We start from the raw sequence: 22197 nt of genomic DNA on the forward strand, positions 1-22197 counted from the left end.
ACAGAATCTATTTCTGCAACATTTGTCAAAAGAAAAAAAAATCAAGAATTCAGCATCTTAGAACCAATTCACTGCTGTAAGGGGAAAACCAATCTTTCTGGGATCAATAACTGCCATACCAGTGGAAAAACAGCTACCTGCAGCCCAGCAAGCACAGGACACCCCTCCATCATGACATCACAGTTCAGCCCTTCTGTAGCTAATTATTCCTACCAACACTAGTAAGGCCAACATTTCTTTCAGTGCATGAGAATTTTTCCTCTTTCTTAGAAAAAAGTAAACACTTGTGTCCCATTCTTTGTTCTAAGATGATGCATCAACACAAGATGGGATAAGGGAGTGCTGCACTATGCCAAAACAAAAGTTAACAACAGATTTATTTGCAAATCCAGCCATCATCCATTAAAAGACTGACCCTCCAAATCAAAATAAAGAGTTAAAAGGCAAGCCCATTATTTAATGAAAGGTTTTGGGGGTGAATGAGACAGTCATCAAGCTCCTGAAGTTACCATCCATCTGCAGGTGCTTCCCTAGGTTGCTCTCCTGGCTCCTGCAGCATCTGATGTGGCAGTCAAGTAAATGAGAGCTGTTTGGGGTTTGTGTGGCCAGATTTTGGCAGTGGGGGGGTCTACAGGGATGGCTTCTGTGAGAAGCTGCCCAAAGCTTCCTCTGTGTCTGAGAAACCCCATGACAGACAGCTCCAAGGGGGACCTGCCACTGCATAAGGCAACTAACAATGTTAGTGCCTCATGGATCACAGAGTCAATATGGGAAAAATGCTACTGCCCAGGAGCAACTGCCACTGGGAGAGAGGGTGAGAATGGGTGAGGGAAAGAGCCCTGCAAAGCCCCAGTCAGACAGAAAAAGGGGGAGGAGGTGCTCCAGCTGCTGGAGCAGAGATTCCCCTGCAGCCAGTGGTGAAACCCATGCTGAGGCAGTTTTGCCCCCATGGAGGTCCAAGGTGGAGCAGAGATCCACCTGCAGCCCGTGGAGAACAGCACAGCAGAGCATGCCCAAATGAATACTGTGGGAAGCACATGCTGGAGCAGACTCCTGGCAGGTTCTGCCAGGAGAAAGGAGCCATGGAGAGAGGAGCCCATGCTGGAGCAGGTTTGCTGGCAGGACTTGTGACATTGTGGGGCACCAACACAGGAGTAGTCTGTTCCTGGGGGACTGCACGCTGTGGAAGGGACATATGCTGGAGGAGTTCATGAAGAACTGTCCCTCGTGGGAGGGACCCTAGTATGGGGTATGGGATAAATACAAAGAGTTCTCCCCTAAGGAGGAAGGAGCAGCAGAGACAATGATGACCCCAGCCCTTATTCCTGGTCCTTCTGGGCTACTGAGGGCCAGGAACGTAGAGAAAATCAGCTGTAAAGTTTAGCCCAGGAATAAAGAAGGGGTGGAGGGAGGACATTTTCAGATCTGGGTTTACTTCTCATTACCCTGCTTTGATCTGATTTGATATAAATTATATTTATCTTCCCCTGATTCAAGTCTGTTTCACCAACAATGGTAATAGGTGAGTGATTTTGCCTGTCCTTATCCCAACCCCTGAGCCTTTCATAATGTTTTCTCTCCCCTGTCCAGCTGAGGAAAGGGGAGGGGTGCAGCAGCTTTGGTGGGCACCTGGCAGCCAGCCAGGCACAGCCCCTGCGAGGTGGGGCAGGCAGGTTTGCTTCCACAGCCCCACGGGTGCCTCGTGTTACAGCCCCCAGGTGAGTGCTCAGCGCCGGGCTCTCAGCCACTGCTCCCTCTGCTCCAGCTGCTTGTGTGCACCCCCTCCACCTCCACTGGGACCCCAGCACCAGAGCCCTGGTGGGCTATGGAGAACAGGAGGAGAAAGGAAACAAGGATTTATTTCAGAGCAAAAATCTCCCAAGACACGCACATGCCTAATTTGAGGGTTCACACCTGGTTGCCCAATAGGTCAGCTGAGCTTTGCCCGGCTTTTCCCTCCCTGTGGGGCTGCAGCAGCACCTTAGATACACAGGTGTAGTATTCCAATCCACCATGCTGGTACTACTGGATTGGAAATATCATACTGTCCTTCTACATATAGGAAAACACCCCACATGGGTCTAATTTTTGTTGCCACTCAAAGAAAGACTCAGAGGTGTCACTTATTCCCCTAGATTGCAGAGAGACCCTTTTTCCCACTCGGCACAGCCAAAAGCAGCCAGAAGATCCTGACACAAACATTTTTACCGGGAATGAGAAGGTGGTAAATACACAAATCATTACCGGAAAAAAAAAAAAAAAAAAAAAAAAAGAAAAAAAACCACAACACTTTTTTTGTGGGTTGTGTGTTACATTTGCTGCATTCTTGCAAGCCAGTCTTGCTCACGTCCCTTCAAATGCCAGGGGAAAAAAAAAAGGAGGAGCGAGCAGCTCTGTGAGTGCATTGTAGCCCTGCCACCGCTGGTAAGTTTGCCTTTCTCCCCCACTGACCAGGGACATGCTTCTTCACACACACAGTGGGGAGGTCTTGTTTGGTTTTGAATATTCTCTGGGTATGAATATTCACTGTGGACCACAGTAAGAGTAATCACAGCTGACCCATGTTGTTACTAATTAATTCTTTTGCTTACACACGGGGGAACGGGAGAAAGAAAGTAAATACTGTGAACAAAGCTAATAATGTGGTTACTTGCTACTCCTTCTATCTGACACATTTTTAAGGAATGGTCTCTGTGGCATGACAGCAAATACAGCAAGAAATTGATGTAGTGTAACAGGAAAGCATGTTACTTTATGAAATAGTGCTCAGGCAACACTGGAATGGTTTGTCTTGCTCGAACTTTTACAGACCTTTCTGAATCATACCGGTTTTATGTCTCCCCAGGTTTAGGAGACTGCAGATGAAGTTTTCTTACCTCCTTCCTGCCAACAAAACAGAATTCCATAAACCCCTTTATATGATTCAAAAATTATCCTGTCAGCCCATCTATACAATACAAAAAGTAGAGCTGATATGGGAGCTTTGTTTTTCTAACACCAAGATAAAAGAGAGATGGACATAAGAGGAGATACATCTGGAAATCTGACTTTTGAAAGATACATTTATTGTCTTCGATAAATATTGCAGTCTTCACTTTTTAAGACTTTTTTTATATCATCTGACAAATGTAGGTCTCTCCATATATGTATTAAGTCTGCTGTGTCTTATATGGGTTGTTTGAAAAGAGAAAACGTATCCATAAATATTCCTAAACATTGATTCCTTAAGTATTGACACACAGAAGTAGCTTTTCTTTCCAAAACTTGCAGCCAGCGAATTATTACTCGTGGCATTACAGAGGGTTTATTATCCACTGCACACAGTAATTCGCTGGAGTGTGTAAATAGAATTCAACCCGGAGCAGAGACACGAATTTCTAGAATTTCTATTTCATGGGGTGCAGCCACCTGAGGAAGCGGCAGGTGCGGTGCATTTGCGCGCAGATCTCCATCCACTGCCACGCACTTCATCTTCCCGAGTTAATGGGGGGCACTTCCAAAAACAAAACAAACGAACAAAAGAAACGAAGGAAAATACGGGGGGGACATTGTTGTCACTGGTTAGAGGAGCGGCGGTGTCGGGACTGTTTAGCGGCGGGCCCGGCCGGGCTTAGCGCTGGTGCCGGGCGGGCTTAGCGGCGGCCCCGGCCGGGTTTAGTGCCGGTGTCGGGCTGGTTTAGTGTCGGGCCGGTTTAGCGCTGGTGCCGGGCAGGTTTAGCGGCGGGCCCGGCCGGGTTTAGTGCCGGTGCCGGGCCGGTTTAGCGCCGTGCGGGTTTAGCGGTGGGCCCGGCCCTGCCCTGCCCGGCGCCGTCCGGGCGGTGGCGCTGCGGCACCACCTCCGGCTCCCTCACGGCGGCGGCGGCGGCCGGGCCGCGCTCGGTGCCGCCGGGGCCTCGACGGGACGGGCGGTTCTTGTCCCCAAAAAGTGCCCCGGGGGGGACGGCAGTGGCATTGCGACTCCCCCTCGCCAGGCGCTCGCCATCCCCCCTCACGGGGCCGCCGTTCCGGGGCAGGAGAGGGGGGAGCGCGGAGCCGTGCGCGGCCGCGGTGGTCCCGCGGCGGCCGGGGAGCGCCATTTCCCGGGAAACGGGGCGGGCCGCGCCGCTATGCCGCCGGGATAATGGCGGGGGCCAGCGCCCTGTCACCTCTTGTGTGCGCTTTCCAAAGAGGAGCCCGGGCGTGGCGAATGGGACACAGACCGCCATTGTGCCGGCGACACTTTAATCGCCCACACCTACAATATTCAACCTGCTGCCGGCAGCGGGGCAGCCCCGGGGCGCACACCCCACCCCGGCGGCCCGGGCGGCGGCCTCGCCGCCGTCTGTCTGTCTCACCAGGGCGAGCTTTTGGGGCACCGTCAGTGCCGCGGTGTGGGCTGGGCTGGCCAGTTGTGCCCACCGAGCACCCCCGGAGCAGGAGCCCCGAGCCGGGGAGCCCCATCCCGCTGGGATATGTGGCACAGGAATGCCCGCGTGTCCATCCCGGGCGGCTGAGGCACGGCGCTCCAGGACCCGTGGAGGCACCAGGGTTCTGTTCAGCAAGGCAGCTTTGGCTGGACAGCTTGTGCTGCTTTCCCGTGCATGTCACCTCATGCTCTCACTGGGGTGTAAAGGCACAGAGGCATACAGCACAGATAATTCCTCCTAGCGTGGGTGAAGCACCTGAGCTGAAGCAAGAGGTGGGAGTCTCTGAGCCAGGCAGGGTGGGATGCTGGTTACTCCTGCCATCCCTCCCTCCAAAACTGAACCACTCGGTTCTCACTGAGCTCTTCCATGACCCCTGTGACATGAGAGCCATACACCCGGGCTACTGCAAACTGTGGGTTCCTGATGAAAGCTGTCAAGCACCTGGCCTCAGCAGGCCATCAGCTGTGTCCAGCTTCACCTTCTGCCTCAACACAGCTCTTCTCAATCCAGATGAGCGCTAGGCTTCACCCTTTGGGAATTTCTAAAACTGCTACGGAGATCAAATCATCCTGTGTGCCTGAAAAATAAAAATTCTTGTATTCTCCCTCCCTCTCCCGACCAATCTGCTCTGCAGCTCAGGGCTGTGCCGGAGGTACAGGTCTTGCTGCAGTCAGGGTTTTGCAAGCCCACTGCCACAGGAGAACTGCTTCCCAAGAGCTGCAGGACTTCAGCTGAGCATTGCTGCTTGGAACAAAACCATGAGGACACTGTCTCAGGCACGGCAAGCAACTCTCTGCTGAAGCTGTCTGATATCTGATAGACTGCAAAGAGTTTTATGCATGGCTTGGAATTTTGAGGTGCCCCCAAAACTTAATTCTCTTTAATGCTTAATTTTTTGTATGTCTTTCTGTCTTAACCCCATGAAGGAGAGGGGAGTGAAATGAATGGTTCTGCTTTTTTAACAGGTAGAAATTCTTAAGACATTCTTATTTACAAGGTAGTGGTCCAGCTGAAGATGTCTTCAGAAAGGTAGTTCCTGAAAGCTCTGTTGGTGCTGTGTTGTGTTGGAAATAGATTGTTCCTAGAAGCCCTGTGCTCTTTGCTCTCAGGGATTAAATGAGAGGATTTCCCATAAATGGCAATGTGGTATTTTTTTCTTGGCTGGCAAGGTTTTCTTGGAGAAATACTCAGCTCTTAGGGATTGATGTGAGATGCTGATCAGCACCAGACTGGGTCCTTTCACTTGATTTTCTCCCCTTAGAAGGACCACTGTTTTGGCTTCTGTGACTGTAAATATTTACTGTTCACATTTTAGAGACCTTCCCTCCTCAAGAGACCCACAAAGGTTCAGATTCCAGGCTGGCATTTCCACAGCTAAGAAACCTCCTTCAGGGACTGAGTTGCCTGATTGCCAAGAGCTTTGTGGGTGATGGATGTGAGCAGATTGAAGGCCCAGTGCAGCTGAAGCAGCCCCTACACTCCCAGGGTACTGCTCAAGTGATGCTGCTATTGAGAGGCAAGGCAGACTGTTTCAAATGTCGATTTTTTTTTCCTCTTTCTGACATGTCAACTGTTAGTTTTTCTCTCTCCTCTTCAGTTATATGTTTCTACTATGCCACAGAGAGCCTGCAAGCTAAATTTTTCATTTATACCTCAAGTTATGACTAGAATCTTTTCCCAGAGCAAACCTTTATAACTGTACTTTGCAGTGGCTAAAGTGACAGTGAAAAAGGGAACGCGGAGGCAATCAGTTAAAAAAACAAACAAATGTTTCTGTGGATGATGTTAATTCTCTGATCTTGAACTAAATGAAGTATTGGTCATATACTGTAAAACTGTTGATCACAACAGTTTTGTAGTTTTGTTGCTTAAGTGATTTACACTAGTAAAACATATCAACTAGCAGCCAAAGGAAAGCATGTTAGAAAGCACTTGTTCATAAAGCAGGTCATGAATGTTCTCTTACTGCTCATTTCAAGAGTAACTAAAACGATGGACCTGTGGGTGGTGCCTGTGAGCATGCACAGGCTCTGCAGAATTGTTCCTGCTGCAAAGGGTGAGCAAGCTACACCTAGAATAACATCATTGTTCAAAGTGTCCCGCAGCTGAGAAGTGCCTCAGCTGTCTGAGACTTTGGTGGGACTGAGGACATTTAGCAATTTTAGTGGAACCTCCTTGCCAAGCTGAGTGAAAAACAAAAAAGGGTTTTGAATAAAATGAGCAAAGGAAAATATAAATACTGCTTCCTTGAATATGAAGCTTTTTATTTTTAAAATATGAGCATAAATTAACATCTCAGTAACAGCTGTAGCCATTTAAATATAGGCAAAGTGTTTGTACATTTTGGTACAAATTCCATAGATAATATTTCCAGCTGTATCACCAGGCTGAATTGCTTATGCCTGACAATGGGCCCAGGAGCTAGGCAAGTATTGTTATACCAGTGCCTTGCATTTCTCTTGGAGGCAGTGGAAGTACTTGCAGTTAGCATTAACTGTATACAACTGCAAGCCATCCCCAGGATTAGTCCCAGAGCCTAGATATTTATGGAGGTAAATGTCACTAAGAAGTGGGAATTAATTTTACAAATGCTCCAAGAGCTGAACCAAATGGTATGGACTAAGTGTAACAATCTGCCCAGGAAGATTGCTTTATAGAAGTGAGGGCACATCTACTTCAGCAGCAGCATGGTCCTGAGTGTAAAGGGGCAGGGTTCAGAAATGTGATTTCCCAGGTACCTGGGATTTTGCATTCCTTGCAGTCATCACTTCTAATGTGTATTTAAAACACAATTTGGCAGTAAAGCATAAGACACTGGTTATAGGAGGAGCCTAAGAAACATTTGCTGCTGGACCCTCTTCTGCTTTAAGCAATCTTGCTCTGAATAGTATAGTATGAATGCATTATTTGGGTGAATATTCTGATGATGCAGTACATGAGACTGGAAATAATTAATATGTACATTGTCCTTTTGTATTTGTAGTAGCTCCTATGGGATTTGCCATAAAGGGAGCAGGCCAGCCACTGGGAGGTCAGAAATCCCCCTTCCCTCCTCCAGCAGGAGGACTGAGCAGGTTGCAGATGAGATTCGGAAAGGATTACCTGATCTCAGTGAACAAGACTCACACCTTGGTCTATATCTACTTATGGGTTTTACTGCTTGAAGACAAAGTCAAGGTACAAAGAGGGCTGTGTGTCCCCCCATGTACTTTTCAAGAGGAAAGGAGGAAACGGGAGAACACGTGGGGAAAGGGAAAAGAAGGAATAAAATACTTTCTGACCAGTGGTGATGCCTGCAGAGAAGCTGTCTGATCTTGAAATGGGATTGAATGAGCAATTAGACTGTTGAGTACAAACTGAGGACTGACCCACGTGCTTTGTGCTTTCAAAATGTCTCTGGCTGTAATGATAGAGGAGGCTTTTTGCAAGTCTTCTGTCTCCCCTTTTGTAACCCGTTTTTCTGTAACACTAGTACGTTCCTGACCCCGAGTTGCTGCCTGGGCCCTTAACCAGGCTGGGGAGGGGGGGAGGGAGGAAAGGAGGACTGGGGGGAAAGTATGCATAAAGATACGGGGATAAGTTCAGTTTGTTTTCCTCTGAAAGCTTTGACACTTGCTTAGAGCAGATTCATTTTCAAGGCTTCCTACATTCCTGCTATTGTACAGTAAGTGTTTCAGACCGGTGTGCCTGTGTTTCCGACTCCCGTGAAGTCCCCTTTGCAGCAGGGCGTGCCTCGAACCGCTTCAAAAGAACCAACTCCTACAAAAGAAAAAAAGAAACTCAAGTAGGCTTGAACATACAAAGAGAGGGAGAAAGGAAAGTGAAAAGGGCCGGGCAGTGTTGAATACAAAATGAGTTCAGCCAGCCCCAGGAGTTCTTCATCACTTACATTTATCTTATTCTGGGAGAGCAGAGCTAAACCCAGTGCTGACATAAACCACCCTTTGCCTTTGACTTTGACTCTGTGCGCACACAGCAGATACAGGCATACAGAGACCACTGGATTTCAATAAAACATTTTTCCCCCTCTGAGCAGTGGTGTTGGTGGGGAAAATGGCTTTTTGTACATGTCCTTTCAAAGGCAAACTGTGGAGTGAGTGTCAAATGCCTCCAGTTTCAAAGCGTGCATGCGCTCACAAAACAAGTGCTTGAAAAGTAAGCAGCTTATTATTAGTGTTTCCCAGCCGGGAAGTTTTCCCATCCCAGGAGCATGCTGAGGTGTCTGGCCAATCTCCCCAGTGCTGCACACAGTCGCTGAGGTACAGCTAAGGGAAGTCCCCGGCACCTGACAGCAGCCCTGGGGTATCCAGAGGCCAGGATCCTTCGGGGCATCAGACACCGTGCATCCACATGGGAGGCTAATGGGATGCTGCTTCCCTCTGTGCCCACAGTCCACCAGCCTGGAGGGAGATGTTTAACACTTCACTGCACCAGCCTGGCTCTCCCCGTGCTGGAAGCTTGGGGAAACAGGAGTCAGTGGCTACTGCTTAGCAAAGCTCCTGCTCATTTCCAAGGTTTGGCCCACGGTCCTTGCGTGAAAGAGCTCACAGCCACGGCACCCAGTGCCCAAACGGAGAACTCGCAGGCTTAAGTTAACCCTGGGGAGGAGGGCACAGCAGGGCTGCTGGCAAAGCACACCTGTGCCACGGGCACCCAGGAAGGGAGCACGTGGTGATCGTGGACTGAAAGAGAAACTGGGGGGCTGGGAATTTATTCAGCAACAACACCATGCATCACAGTGCTGAGTTTTACTCCTGTTAATGATAGAAGCATTTATTGAAGGAGGGGAGGGGGTTAGACAATAGGAGAGTATAAAAGTTTTTACTGGATACAAATAGATGGTCTGGCAACTTTGTGTATAATATACAGAAACAAGGTATTGACTTCCGCTCATTGCCACCTTTCTTACCGACTAAACAATTTTGGTCGGGAACTGAAAACTTGTTTTGGGGGGGAGCCAGCAGCTTTTGCCTTTGAAGCATAATTGCCAGACAAAAAAAAAAAAAAAAAAAAAAAAAAAAAAAAAAAGAATAGCGAAGGTTTGCCTCGGTTTGTTTCTAAAGAAAGCAAACCATCAGCATCGCGTTTCCTCAATACCATCCAGTTGTTTGTGGAAGGTGGCCCCAGGCACCTGCCATGCGCCCAGCGTGCCCAGCCAGCTTCCTAAACTAGTGAGGCTGCTCATTCCATGTCACTGCCGCTCGGCATTGAGCTGCTGGGCTCCCTCTCCCTCGCTCCCTCCTCGGCTTGCGAGTTATTCACTTTTGAAAAAACATATCTACCTCATACTGTGCCCATCACTTTGTTCTCCACACGCCTATTCACACAGGCAAACCTCCACTTCTCCTCTCCAGGCAGGCGGCGGTGGCGGGAGGGGAGGCAGCGCGGAAGGGAAGTTAAGATGCGTGCACGGAGCTATTTCCCCCTCTACCACCTTTGGCCAGCTATTGTTGGCCCAACAAAAGGACTCGCTCGCGGGGGATCGGGACCCTGCCGAAAACGTGGCAGCTCCAGGGGCAGTATGCTGTCCCGGCTGCAAACGCCACAGCTTGTCACCTACCGGGTCCCGCGTGGGCTTCCCGCGTCTCCCCGCGATTGCCGCTCTAAAACCGAGGGCATTCCCTCGCGGCTTCGCGGCCGAACCTCCGCACGGCAGCGCCGCGCTCCCTGCACCGCCTCCCGCACCGTCCGGGGGGGCAGCGCTCCGCACCGACACCTCGGGCAGGGTCACTGCGGCCGCGGCGAGAGCCGGGCGGGCCGACGGCTGCTCCCGCCAGGCGTGGGGAGCGCATTTGCCTCTGAGGTTTGGCCAGCAGCGGCTAAAAGGAAAGGGTTGTTTCCCCAGGCGGGCGCGACGGAGCGTCCTCAGAGAATGCAGCGGCGGGAGGACCCGGTGCCAGCTGGTGTGTGTTCCCTCTGTGCCAGAGCCGCCCGCCGCTGCCGCTGCTCTCGCCCACACCTCTCGTCGGGCAGGGCCGCTACCCGGTGGGGAACTCTCGGGTTGTGCCCAGTGCGGGGGTCTGGCCCGCACCCCCGTCTGACAGAGCCGCTGTCCGGCGCGGGGTTCTCGACCCGCTGCCCTGAGCGGGGCTCTGGCCCACACCCCGGTCGGGCAGGGCCGCTGCCCTGTGCGGGGCTCTCGAGTCTTGCCCTGAGCGGGGCTCTGGCTCGCTGCCCTGAGCGGGGCTCTCGAGTCTTGCCCTGAGCGGGGCTCTGGCCCACAACCCGGTCGGGCCGGGCCGCTGCCCTGAGCGGGGCTCTGGCCCACACCCCGGTCGGGCAGGGCCGCTGCCCTGTGCGGGGCTCTCGAGTCTTGCCCTGAGCGGGGCTCTGGCCCGCTGCCCTGTGCGGGGCTCTCGAGTCTCTGCCCTGAGCGGGGCTCTGGCCCACACCCCGGTCGGGCCGGGCCGCTGCCCAGTGCGGGGCTCTCGAGTCTTGCCCTGAGCGGGGCTCTGGCCCGCACCCCGGCCGGGCCGGCCGGACGCGCCGTCGGGGCGCTCCCGGCGCGCCCACCCCGTTCCGCCCCGCCGCGCGCGGGGAGGCCGCCCGGCGCGCGCCTGGCCGGGGCGGGGCGGGGCGGGGCGGGGCAGCGCGTGCCGCCGGCCTCGGGCTCGCGGGCCCCCCCCGCGCCCCGCGCGCCATTGGCTCCCCGCACGCGCCGGCCCCGCGCGCGCGCGCGCCATTGGCCGCGCCGACACGCGACCGGCGCGAGTGGAGGGCGTGCGGCGGGAGGGGTGGGGCGCGAGGCAGGGCGGGGGAGGGGGAGCGGGGGCGGGGGGGACCCCGGCGCGTGCCGCTCCTTAAAGGGGGGCGCGCGCCCGGCCGACACCGGAGCCGTCGGGGCGGCGGGCGCGAGGCGGGGGCTGCGCGCGGCCCCATGGCGGGAGCGCCATGAGCCTGCCCTGGGCCGAGCGCGCCCGGGAGCCGCCGGGGCCGCCCGAGCCGCCGCCGGGCCCCGAGCGCGGCGGCTGCGGCGGCTTCGCGCCCGGCTCCTGGCTCGGCGTGTGCTGCGCCGCCCGCCTGCCCGCCGCCGCCTCGCCGCGCTACCTGCTGCCCGGCGAGGACGAGGAGGCGGCGGCGGCGGAGGGCGGCGCGGCGCGGGGCGGCGGGAGCGGCCCCGGCGGGGCGCGGGGCGGCGGGCGGCCGCGGGGCGGCGGCGGCGGCCCCGGGCTGCGGGCGCAGGTGAGCGGCGTGCAGAAGCAGCGGCGGCTGGCGGCCAACGCGCGGGAGCGGCGGCGGATGCACGGGCTGAACCACGCCTTCGACCAGCTGCGCAATGTCATCCCCTCCTTCAACAACGACAAGAAGCTCTCCAAGTACGAGACGCTGCAGATGGCGCAGATCTACATCAGCGCCCTGGCCGAGCTGCTGCACGGCCCCGCCGCCCCTCCCGAGGGCCCCGGCAAGGCCGAGCACCGCGGGGCCCCCTTCGAGCCGCCCTGCGCCGCCGCCGGGGCCGGAGCTCCGTCGGGGCCGCCGGCGCCGCCGCCGGGGCCGCCCCGAGCCTCGCCCCCCGGGCACGGCAGGACTCGCTTCCCCCCGCCGCCGGCCGCGGGCGGCTACTCGGTGCAGCTCGACCCGCTGCACTTCTCCTCCTTTGCGGAGGGCGCCCTGATGGGACAGAGAGCCCCTTCCCCCGCCCTCCTCATGCCGCAGCCCGGGCAGCCGCCGCAGGAGCGCAGCAAGACGTCGCCCCGCTCCCACAGGAGCGACGGGGAGTTCTCGCCCCGCTCCCACTACAGCGATTCGGATGAGGCCAGCTAAGGCAGGGGCGTCGTGCCCGGCACCCCCGCAAGGCCGCCCCTCGAAGCACAGACTCCGCCGTGCGGTGAGCAGCCGGACGCGGTGCCACCACGGACAGTATCGGCTCCCCTCGGTCGCTTTGAAATCCGCCCCCTCGTCTCCCACCCCCGGCAGCCCCTGGTGTGTCCGGGGGGGTTGGCTGTTAGCGAGTGACTCTACCCGCCCTGTCTGTCGGGGTCGGTTGGTTTGTTTTCGTTGTTAGTTTACACTTGGAAAGTTTCTTTCGCCTAGAAGTCGTTGCCGTTCCCTCCTGCCAACACGCCGCCCGGCAGCGCGGAGCCCGGCTCGCCCCGTCGGCGGGCGGGTGATGCGCCCGGAGAAAGCCTGGCCCCGCTGCCGGGGGTGCCGCCGGCGCCATCCATCCCCACCCGGCCGCCAACCCGCCCTGACACCCCCGTCTTCCAGACACCCATCCTGCCGTGGGTCGCATTGCTGTGCAAACACACACACGCGCGAAGTCAGTAACGCACCGTCTTAACCTGTAAATAGTGCAGAAAATTTGGATTTTCCTTAGAGCACCACGTCGGCGTCTTTTGGGGGGAAACTTGGCGCAAGCACTTTATCAGCGGCTGGAGATGCAGTTTCAAGAGGAAAGCTACTAACTGCCAATTGGAGACCAATGTTTAATTAAGCCACTTAATCCTAACGCTCTCTTAAAAACGAAAACGGTTTTGTCGTGTCAAACTTTTATGTCAGTTTTATTTTCCTTTTGTGGTAATAGGAAACGTATTTATTATGCAGTGTTTGCAATTATTTCTGCTTCTCTCTTTTTTTTAACAAAAATTCTTTTCTACGACGAAAATCGTTTATTTTGATTCTAGCAACGCCAGCTGCCATTGTCTTATGTATTTTAATTTTTTTTTTTTTTGAGATCAAATAAACGTTGAAAAAAAAAATCAAAAAAACCAACCAAAACAAAATCAGCCTCAAAGCGTGGTCGGGTTCAACTTCTCCCCTCGCCCTCCCCGAGCGGGGTGGTGTCAAACTCGGCAGCGGGGGTGAGAGGTACAGAGCGGTGCTCCGGGGAGCCGATGGGATGTCCCGGCTGCCTGCAGAGGGACGGGCGGACCCCAGGGCCGGGGTCCGGGGCGGGCTCTGCCGGGAGCAGCGCTGCCTCCGCTCCCTGCGCCGCCGGGAGCGCGTCCCGTTTCCGTCCCGCAGTTCCCAGCCGAACCGGGGTAATTGCAACAAGTGCAGGGTAAGGAGCTTGTCACTGCTCTGTTGCGCCTGTCCCCGCACCCCGCTCGAGTCACATCATTCCCTGCTTCCCCACTCCTCCCCTTCCTGGGGGTACCAGCGCATCTCCCCATGGAGCCTCCTTGGTATAAGCCGAGTGGAAAAGGCTGGAAGCCGGCGGGGTATCGGAAGCACTCGAACAGCCGGGGGATCAGGATGCGGCCCCTGGGCTCTTGTTAAACCCGGACGGGAGTGGGGGATTGGCTGATGCTTAGCCCAGCCTGCCCGTGACACCAGACCCGGGGCTAAACCGGAGCCGGGTCGGTGCCGGGGTCCCGCTGGGTTCAGCAGGTGACACTGGGAGGGGGGTGTCGGGGAGGTGATCAGTTAACCAGGCGCGGCCGGGGGAGCGAAGCCCAGCAGGGTGTCACTTTCCCCTGCAGAAACAGGGCACCTGCCCCCCCGGTAACCCCGCGCTGCCGCCCTGCCCTGCCCGCCGCCAGCACCGGGCGGTGCCCGAACCTGCCGAAGCGGGGTACGGTGCCGCAGGGTGGAAAGTTTATCGGGAGGGTCATTTCTCTCCCTAAAAAAACGCCGGCTTTGTCGGGGGTAGGTCAGCTTTGGTTACCGGCACTGATTTCTGTGCTGTGGAAGGCGGTCTCGCATCTTGAGGGGCACGCGAGGCTCCCATCGGGGGAGTGATGCGGCGGAGCAAAAACCCGCCAACTTTGGGGGGGTCGTTTGTTTATTTGGTTTAGTTTGGGGATGGATCCGTGACTGAGAGACAGCGCCCAGGAGGCGTCCCGGCGGTGCCGGCAGTGAGAGGAACGGATGCGTGCAGTCTCTCCCCGCCGCGCCGTCCCGGGCTCTGCCTCTGCGGCTGCGAACACACGAGGTGGTGGAAAAGAGCGCATCAAAATCCTCCCCGCTCCCTCGGTCGGGTCCTTCCCCCGACAGACGAGCGCACCGCATGGCGCGGCTGGTGCTCGCAGCCGCAGCGCAGCACTCGCCGTCAGAGGGGCTTTTCCTTTTTCTTTTTTTCTCTTTTTTTTTTTTTTTTTTTTTTTTTTTTTTTTTTTTTTAACGCTTCTTTGAAAGAGATACCCAGCCGCATTCCCATTTTAAGGTTCAGCTATAGAGTTTGCATAACAACCGCTTGGCAGCCCCCCTCTCTTGCACTCCGTTAACAAGCTGTAACGTATAGCTGCAGGTTGCTATAATCTCATTAATATTTTGGAAACTTGAATATTGAGTATTTCAGACCGCTCATTCCCCATATGCCAGGCCACTCCCGCTATGCTGGCTGGTTCCTTTCTCTCCATTATTAGCAATTAGCTCCTACCTTCCAAAGTCAGATCCAAGTATCCAAGATACTAGCGAAGGAATCAACTATGTGTTGCAAGCTAAGCATGCTTAATATCTCCCAAACAAACAAAGAGACAACATTTCTTTAAGTAATGAAGATGGATAAATCGCTTTATTGAGCCTGCGACAGTGTTTGTTTTGTATAGACTACCGCAAAGTTTTTTAACAAGAGCGGGGACGCGCACTAGCCCCTGGAAGCAGTCTCGCCCGGCTTGCTTCGTGGGGTTTTATCATCCTAAACGGGCTTTTATTTGAAAAGAGCGAGTCAGAAGCGCACTATCCGAGCGTTAAATTTTGGCTGAACGCTGACTGTCCTCCGGGGTGTGCGAAACGACCGTGGGGGCTGGGGGGGCTTGGGGAGGCGGTCGCCTTTGTGCGAGGCGCACGGCGACTCCGGCGACTTTTGAGCCAGAGCCGCCGCGTGAAGCGCGGCCGCGGGTTGCGGTGCGGGGCTCTGCCCGTCCGTCCCGCCTGCGGGGGTTTCGGGGGGACAGAGCGGAGCCGAGAGGGGCGCATCTCTGCCCTGCAGCTCTCCGGCTGCTGTTTGCTCAACCTCTGGCCTCGGGGAGGGAGGAGGAAGGGTTAAACCCAGCGAGGGGAGACCAGAAAAGCGCAGGGACCACGGGGCGGCAGGGGGGGTTAGAAGGGGAGTTGGCCGTGGGGCCAGTGTTTCTTAATTAGAGCGGGGCGGACAATGCTTTGGGGCGGACAATGGGGGGGACAGGGGGGCTGGAGGGCGGAGGGGGGGTCTGGCCTCGCTCCCGGCCGCGGTGCGCCGTGTCTGGAGCGGAGCACGCGTTGTCAGCTGGTGAGCGCAGCGGCCTTTCAGGCGGCTCCCCAGGGAGCTGCGCGCCCGCGGTGAGCTCCATCGTCACCCCCTCCCCTCCATCATCATCATCATGGGCCTCCTCCTCCTCGGCGGCCCCCCACCCCAGCCGAGCACAACAGCCAGCATTCAAGCCCCCTTCCCTCCCTCCCCTGCACAACAGCAGCGCAGTGGCAGCCACGCCACCTCCCAGCAACCAGCAGCACGCGAGGGCACCGCCGGGGCACCTGAAAGAGTCAAAGCCAAAGAAAGGGAGACAAAGGAGGAGAAAAAGATACGCAGGGGCGGCCCAGCGTGTCTGCTCCGACAGTGCGGAGAGGCAGGCGCCCACAGAGGGACGGGCACGCACGGGCGCGCACACGCGTGGCCGCCTGCACACACGTGCACTCGCTCGCAGGGGTCCGTGGAGACACGCAGGAATCCCCCGCTCCGTGCATGAGCAGAGGGAAACACCCGGGCAAATTTGCGCCCCAAAACCCCTTCCCCGCGAGGGGACAAACCTCCCGGCTTGCGTTTCTCTGCGTGCCCGACTCCCGTGGCCCCACCTCTGGCGCTGCCACCCGCGGGCACCGGTGCCAGTACGCGGCATGACCTTGTGTCTGGTCACCCGCCGTCCCATGTGCCTGTCCGAGAGAGAAAAGTGAGGGGATTGTGGACAGATATCGGCTTCTGCGTGGGTGAGATGGGGACCCTGCCAGCCCCATCCTCTCCGCGGGCAAGCCGGGCTGGAGCGAGGAGCTGCCAGCTCACTCTGGGGGACAAGGGGACAAGTTTTCCGCCTCTGGCCGAGTCATTGCAACACGGAAAGGGGCTGTGTGTGCGCCGGGGTCGGGGCTGGGGCTCACGACCGGCTGCCCTCCCGGAGCTGGGCTGGGGTCTCGGAAAACCACACGCTGCCCTGCCGCCGCTCCGTGTTAACTTCAGGCGGACTCTCTCTAGGGACGTTTTCCAGAGCAGTGGATGGGAGCTGCACCTGTGCCGCGGGTGCGCTGCTCATGTGCGGTGGGTGCGCTGCCACTGCAGTCGCTGGCCATTTCCAGGCTGCCCAGAGCGGGGCGGACAGAAAGGCCTCTTCTGAAGTGCTATCGAATGGCTCGGGATGCCTTCGGGAGCCCAGCCAAGGCGTGTCAAAGGCGGTTTGAGCGGTGAAGCATTTAAACGCTACAATGGGTGACTTTCTGGCGTGTGCTTTTCTCCCTCCGTGCTCAGGCCCGGGAGGAGCGAGCAGCCCTTTTTACCGAGCTCCTCCGGGGTGGATGCGACACCCCCAGCCCGGTGCCGGCTCTGCCCCGTCGGGCAGCGAGAAGGGCTCCGGTCTTCTACCGCTCCCCGCAACTTTTCGCTCCCAGCTCGGTTTCGCCGAGGCTGCTCGGGGCGGGGAGGTGCCGGCCCTCTGCAGCACGGAGTGCAGCTGGGACTTGGGATGGGAGCTTGTGCAGCGCGGGGATGGGCTCTCAGCAGAGCTGGCAGGGAAGGCGAGATTTGGGGCTGGGAAAGCAGATCCCCTCCGTTTCCGAAGAGATTCCTTTTTGTATTTCATCCCGGGTTTTCCTCCTTTTTTGGGAAGTTATGTTGTTGTTGTTTTACTTGTGGGTTTTTTTGTTTGTTCGTTTTTTGTTTTGGGGTTTTTTTCCTTCCCCCTCTTCCCCTGCTCTCCCCTCTCTGATCCCATCTTTCTTTCCCGGTGTCTGGCGGCGGCCACCCCTCTTCCCCCGCTGCACACCGAGGCGCGCTCCCGCCGCCGGGGTGCCCCGGAGAGAGGCGGGCGGCGGCGCGCACCCGCCGCGGGCGAGCGGGGCTGCAGCACTTTTGTGGGGCGGTTAATCAATGGCACATCAGCGAGACAGCGCATCAGCCCATCTGCTTGATATATATTCAGAAGGGCTCCAGCCCTTTTGAAGTCTAATTTCTTCCCCGGGAGAACGCGCCGGATAATTTACCATCATTTCCCAGGCAGGGCGGCCAGCGGGTTAACCCTTTCCCCAAGCGCTGCCGCCGCGGGTTTTCCTCCCGAGCGAGCAGCTTTGAATGCCTCAGCGCCTCGCCACAAACTTGTAAAAGTGCCTCTTTAATGGTACGTGACTCGCTGAAACAGGACACCCGGCCCACCGGCGCGGTAAACCCCTCTCCTGCTTGTCAGATTGGTGTTTAAAAGACCTGTTCGGAACAAGCAAATCCCTCGACCCTGCCGGGTCAGCTCGTATCATTTCAGCTCCAACCACCCACTGATATTTTTGTGTTTCGACATCTTTGGCCTTGGGGTACTTTTTTGTTCCCATCCGATGCTCAGAAACGCAGTTTTATCCAGAAGCAGGAGCCAGGATGGGAAGCGAGCAGAGCATCCCGGGCGGGCTGTGGAGCAGCACTGCGCTACAAAATCCTCTGGCTCAGAGGGTGGCGGAGCCCGGCAGGTGGGGGGACGGGACGAACCCCACGCCACCCCCCGGCCTGCGGGACCCCGGGACGCGTGGGGAACCCGTCCCTGCTGCTGGGCGGGACACGCGGGGAGATGGCCGGTCCCTCTACTCCGTCCGGGGCCGGTGAGCCCGGGGAGGATGCCGAGCCCGCACCCAGCACCTCGGCACATCTGGGATGCGCCCCGCAACGAGCCGGCGGAGCTTTCGGAGTTCCGTCCCCGCGTAGGGGAAAGCGTTTGACTCTGCAAGTTTCTGAGCTTTTATTTGTTTTCTCTGCTCCCTTCCTCCCGCAAGGGCTCTGCCAAGACGGGAGATGCCCGAACCGCCGACGTGCACTGACTGAACTCTGGTTCAGGGGACAGGTTGAATAAGCCCGAGACGGTTGAGCGGCATCACCTGCTTCCCATAAACCCCAAAAGCAAACCCTGGGGACGGCCCGGAGCCGCCGCAGTGCCCTCAGTCCCCACCTGCACCTCGCTTATCTACAGTCAACATTTTTATCCTGCCCCAGAAAGGTTCCTGCTAGCTCCCGGCACCCGGGCGGCATCCCCGAGCAGCAGCTACACCCCGGCCCCCGCCGCTCCCCCGGCAGCCGGCGGACACCGCCCCCACTTCTCCTGGGAGCAGTGCGAGGAGACCAGCTTATTTATTTATTTATTTATTTATTTATTCGTTTATTAAATCCACCAGCCCAGCTTCTGAAAGAGCCGTGCATGGCAATGTCTCCTGCAACAACTCTTCTCAGAAGTCTGCTTCAAAAAAAGAGGAGGGTGGAGCATTTATATATTGGGGTGGTTTTTTTTTTGTTTTGGTTTGGTTTTTTTGGGTTTTTTTTAACACGGCAAAGATAGTTCTTCTGCCAAAAATTTTGTGGCTGGAGTGGCTGGGAGAAGCCTTGCTGCTGGTTTCCACTGGAGCAGGCATGGGCTGTGCACAGGGTCAGAGCAAAGCAGGGAGGCAGGGGAAGCAGGGATCCCTCTCAGAGCTCCTTGTGTTCCTCCCAGTACTCCATTTTGGAAAGCCATGGAAAGGGGGCTAAATACTTCCATACAGCTTGTCTGCTTGGGATTTCAGTTGCTGTGGGCAAAAGTATCACTTTAGTGCTTGCTTTGTATTAGCCACCGATTATATTATTTTATTTTCCTCATTCCTGTACTAATGCTGAACTTAGGGCCAGTGTTACATGAAAGTCCCCCAAAATGCTGACTGTCAACAAGCTGTGATGATTTGTGGAGGGACTGTACAACCATCCTACAGAAATGGTACAGCTGAGAGCTTGGCTGAGGCTCATATTGGGACTACTCATAGTTCTCAGTCCCTGATCTTCTCCTCTGGCTTAGGGGAAATTTTCCTGTCTATGTAGAGGGATGTGAGGCCCAGAAATGTTAATTGACTTGCTATGGACAACAGGAGCCCAGGGCCAAACATAGAGCACGAGTGCAGGTTGTGTGCCACCGCTTTCTCACAAAACGCACTTTATTCCAGCCACTTCAAAAGTATTTCCCGTTGCAAGACTTTGCTCAAAGTAAAGGAAGTTCAGCTAGGGGCTGGTTTTACAGCTCCAGAGAAGTTTCACAGTGTTTTTTGATAGTGTCATCCTTTCCTGATGTCCCAGGAAGCAGGAGGCAGAGTAGTATGTGTTGCCCCAGATGTAGCCTGTTATCTAGAGTGGGTCAAGAGGGAGGGAGAGGTGAAATTTTCTAATATAGGATTAAGCTGAGCAATATTTTGGGAAGGATTGTGCTTGGATGCAGGCTTCTGCAAACAAAATTATTCTCCCACTTCATAGGTTGCTTCTTCATTAAGTTTGAATCTGTGTAATTTGTTCCTGCTGGAGCTGCCCCACTGGGATGGGTGAGAACATGGCTCTGAGGTAGTGTTCCAGAGTATGTGAGACCTTAAAGCACAGTCTGATGTGCAGAACATGCAGAACCTACCAGCCTCAGTCACCTCTCAGGTAGGGAGAATATATTTTCCAATATATTAAGTTAGCAGTGCTGCAATGTTTGTAGTGATGATATTATGAATACAGCTTGAATTGCATTGTTATGTTTCATTGCTTACCAGAATGTTTTGCAAAAATACTCTGACAGCAAATTTTTGTGTGGTTCATCTCTGGTCATGGAAAGACTTCTGGATTAAATCAATTATGCTCCTATTACTTGGCTATGAAGACATTCAATTAACCCTCTTCCCTGCTCTAAAGTTTGGTGGCTCCCTCTTTGCGTTGCAGAATATCCTGAAATCTTTTTCTTTAAAAAAGGATTGAAAAGCAGAAAGCTGGTTCTGTGAGGACAGCAGCTGGGAAAGAAAGGCTCTGAATTGCTGTTGGATTCCTAGTGTTTTCCTGTTGGGAAAGAGAGTGAAAGCTTGGGAACATTGCTGGCTGTAATTTTGGGGTTAGAAAGTATTGGGGTTACTCCACTTGGATGCTGCTGTTGCCTGTGGTTGCTGACCCCATCCCTGACACCCTAAGGAGAATTACAGTGATCAATATTCAAAGCTGAGGGTGAAGGAGTGAGGCACCTTTTGAGGAAGGGCAGTTTTATTTGATATCATTAGCTAATTCTGCAAAGTCTATGAGGTATCTTTGCAATGAAACCCCTTTTCAGCTGGGTTCTTCTGGGACTGTGAAGACTGTGCTGTGGTTTTACTGGAAGTTTCTCAACTTCAGGCTGCCCTACCAGGCACTGGGGCATGGTCCAGTGTAGCTGAAGCAGCTGTGAGTTCTGGCAGTGTGCTGGAAGTTCCTCGTACTGCCACCCACCTGCCTGGGGCTGCTGTGGTGCTTGGAGACACCTCCAGGACAGGTATTCCCTATGATTCCAGCTCCTCTGGAACCTGAGCTTGTGGGGGCAGCTCCAGAGCACAGCCTGCCTCAGGCACTCCAGTGCTGAAGGGTCCCTGTCTGTGCCTGTGTGTGTGGCTATTCAACTAAAGATGTGTGTGCAAGGGACATAAACCTTTGTGTATCTCAGGTTAAACAAGAATTTACTAAGTAATTAATAGCTTTTCCACTGGTATTCCCACCCCTCCCTGAGGAAGTGACATCTGGAAAGGATATTTCTATATTTGGCTTTCTTTTAGTTTTTCTAAATAACTGAGAAGTGCAAACAGAAGAGCATCTTGCAACAGAAGACAGTGGGTCTAAACTGACCTTAGAGATGCTGTGGTCATAATTTCGACTACTCTTAATCCAGAAACAAGAAAAAAATTATTCCCCAATGTAGAAATAAGAGAAATTAAAGATAAGCATTCAAAGCCAGGGTTTTGGTTCTCAAAACTGAGTTTTCAGCAGTTTTGGTGGCAGTCGTGTGCTTAGCAGGTAAGAAAAACTCAGATTCTTATTGGAATACTGAAGTGGTGTCTGTGGGTGCACCTGGCAGTTGTACTTATTGTCCTTGCACACCTTGACAATATTTGTGGAGCTGATGTAGGGAGCTGACCTGCAGATTACCAAAATAGATGGTGGTACAGGATCAGGGCCTCCACAGAGGGTCAGCAGGCCAAACTGAATAAGGCTCTCCAAAGTCTGCAGGAAACATTGGGAACAAATAGCTTGGTGTCTTTTTTTGACAGACCCTTAATTTGTTTGTTAAAGTAAAAACCCAACACATTATCAAAGATAAGGGCTTTTTTTCCCCCTCCCTTCATGAATTCATCTATTTTAATGGATCTTCTTGATTTTGAATACCTCAAATCTGAGAAATGTAAAAACATCAAGTTTCAAGATGTTAACTCTACATTTGCACCTTTTTGAAAAATTATTAGAAGTGCCATGTCAGAAGATTTCAGCTTTTCTATTGCCTGAAAAAAAAATAAGAATATGTTCTAATTTTTTTGCTTTAGTTTCTATCAAACAAAATCAAACCACTGCTTGCCAGCCTCTCCTGTCCTTCCTGATACCCAGTCTGTAGATATTACCCTTTCTGTGTTTACTGCTATCACATAAATTTCATGCTCTCTGAATGGCTCTAGATCAGTGACTGATCTGTGCTGGAACCCAGGGCATTTTCTGTAGGACACTCTGCAATTGTTGGAGGACGGGGCCATCAGCCTTTGGGAAATATGGATTTCATGAGGGAGAAAGTTCCCTGCTGGCTTTAATCTTTTTTTTTCTTATATAAAGTTAATATTTTATAATTATGCCTAAAGAAAAAAAGGAAGCAAACAATATTGGTCCATTCAAACAGTTTCTGTGGTT

At 54.4% G+C, this 22197-nt stretch overlaps 2 protein-coding genes across 2 annotated transcripts; one reads left to right on the top strand and one right to left on the bottom strand.

The window, feature by feature from the left end:
• Positions 1–10271: 10271 nt before the first annotated feature.
• On the bottom strand, positions 10272–11285 carry LOC130252353 (proline-rich protein 2-like). The gene has a single exon (XM_056489823.1). It carries the CDS (start codon positions 11283–11285, stop codon positions 10272–10274), a length of 1014 nt encoding a protein of 337 aa, XP_056345798.1.
• On the top strand, positions 11255–12270 carry ATOH1 (atonal bHLH transcription factor 1). Its single transcript, XM_056489665.1, has one exon. The coding sequence runs from the start codon at positions 11298–11300 to the stop codon at positions 12168–12170; it is 873 nt and encodes a 290-aa protein (XP_056345640.1). The 5' UTR covers positions 11255–11297; the 3' UTR covers positions 12171–12270.
• Positions 12271–22197: the final 9927 nt, after the last annotated feature.

This window comes from Oenanthe melanoleuca, chromosome 4 (assembly GCF_029582105.1).
Source record: "Oenanthe melanoleuca isolate GR-GAL-2019-014 chromosome 4, OMel1.0, whole genome shotgun sequence".
Lineage (NCBI taxonomy): Eukaryota > Metazoa > Chordata > Aves > Passeriformes > Muscicapidae > Oenanthe > Oenanthe melanoleuca.

Coding starts and splice junctions, on each gene's coding strand:
- LOC130252353 (XM_056489823.1), bottom strand. CDS start 11,285: ATGGGGCCGCGCGCAGCCCCCGCCTCGCGCCCGCCGCCCCGACGGCTC.
- ATOH1 (XM_056489665.1), top strand. CDS start 11,298: ATGAGCCTGCCCTGGGCCGAGCGCGCCCGGGAGCCGCCGGGGCCGCCC.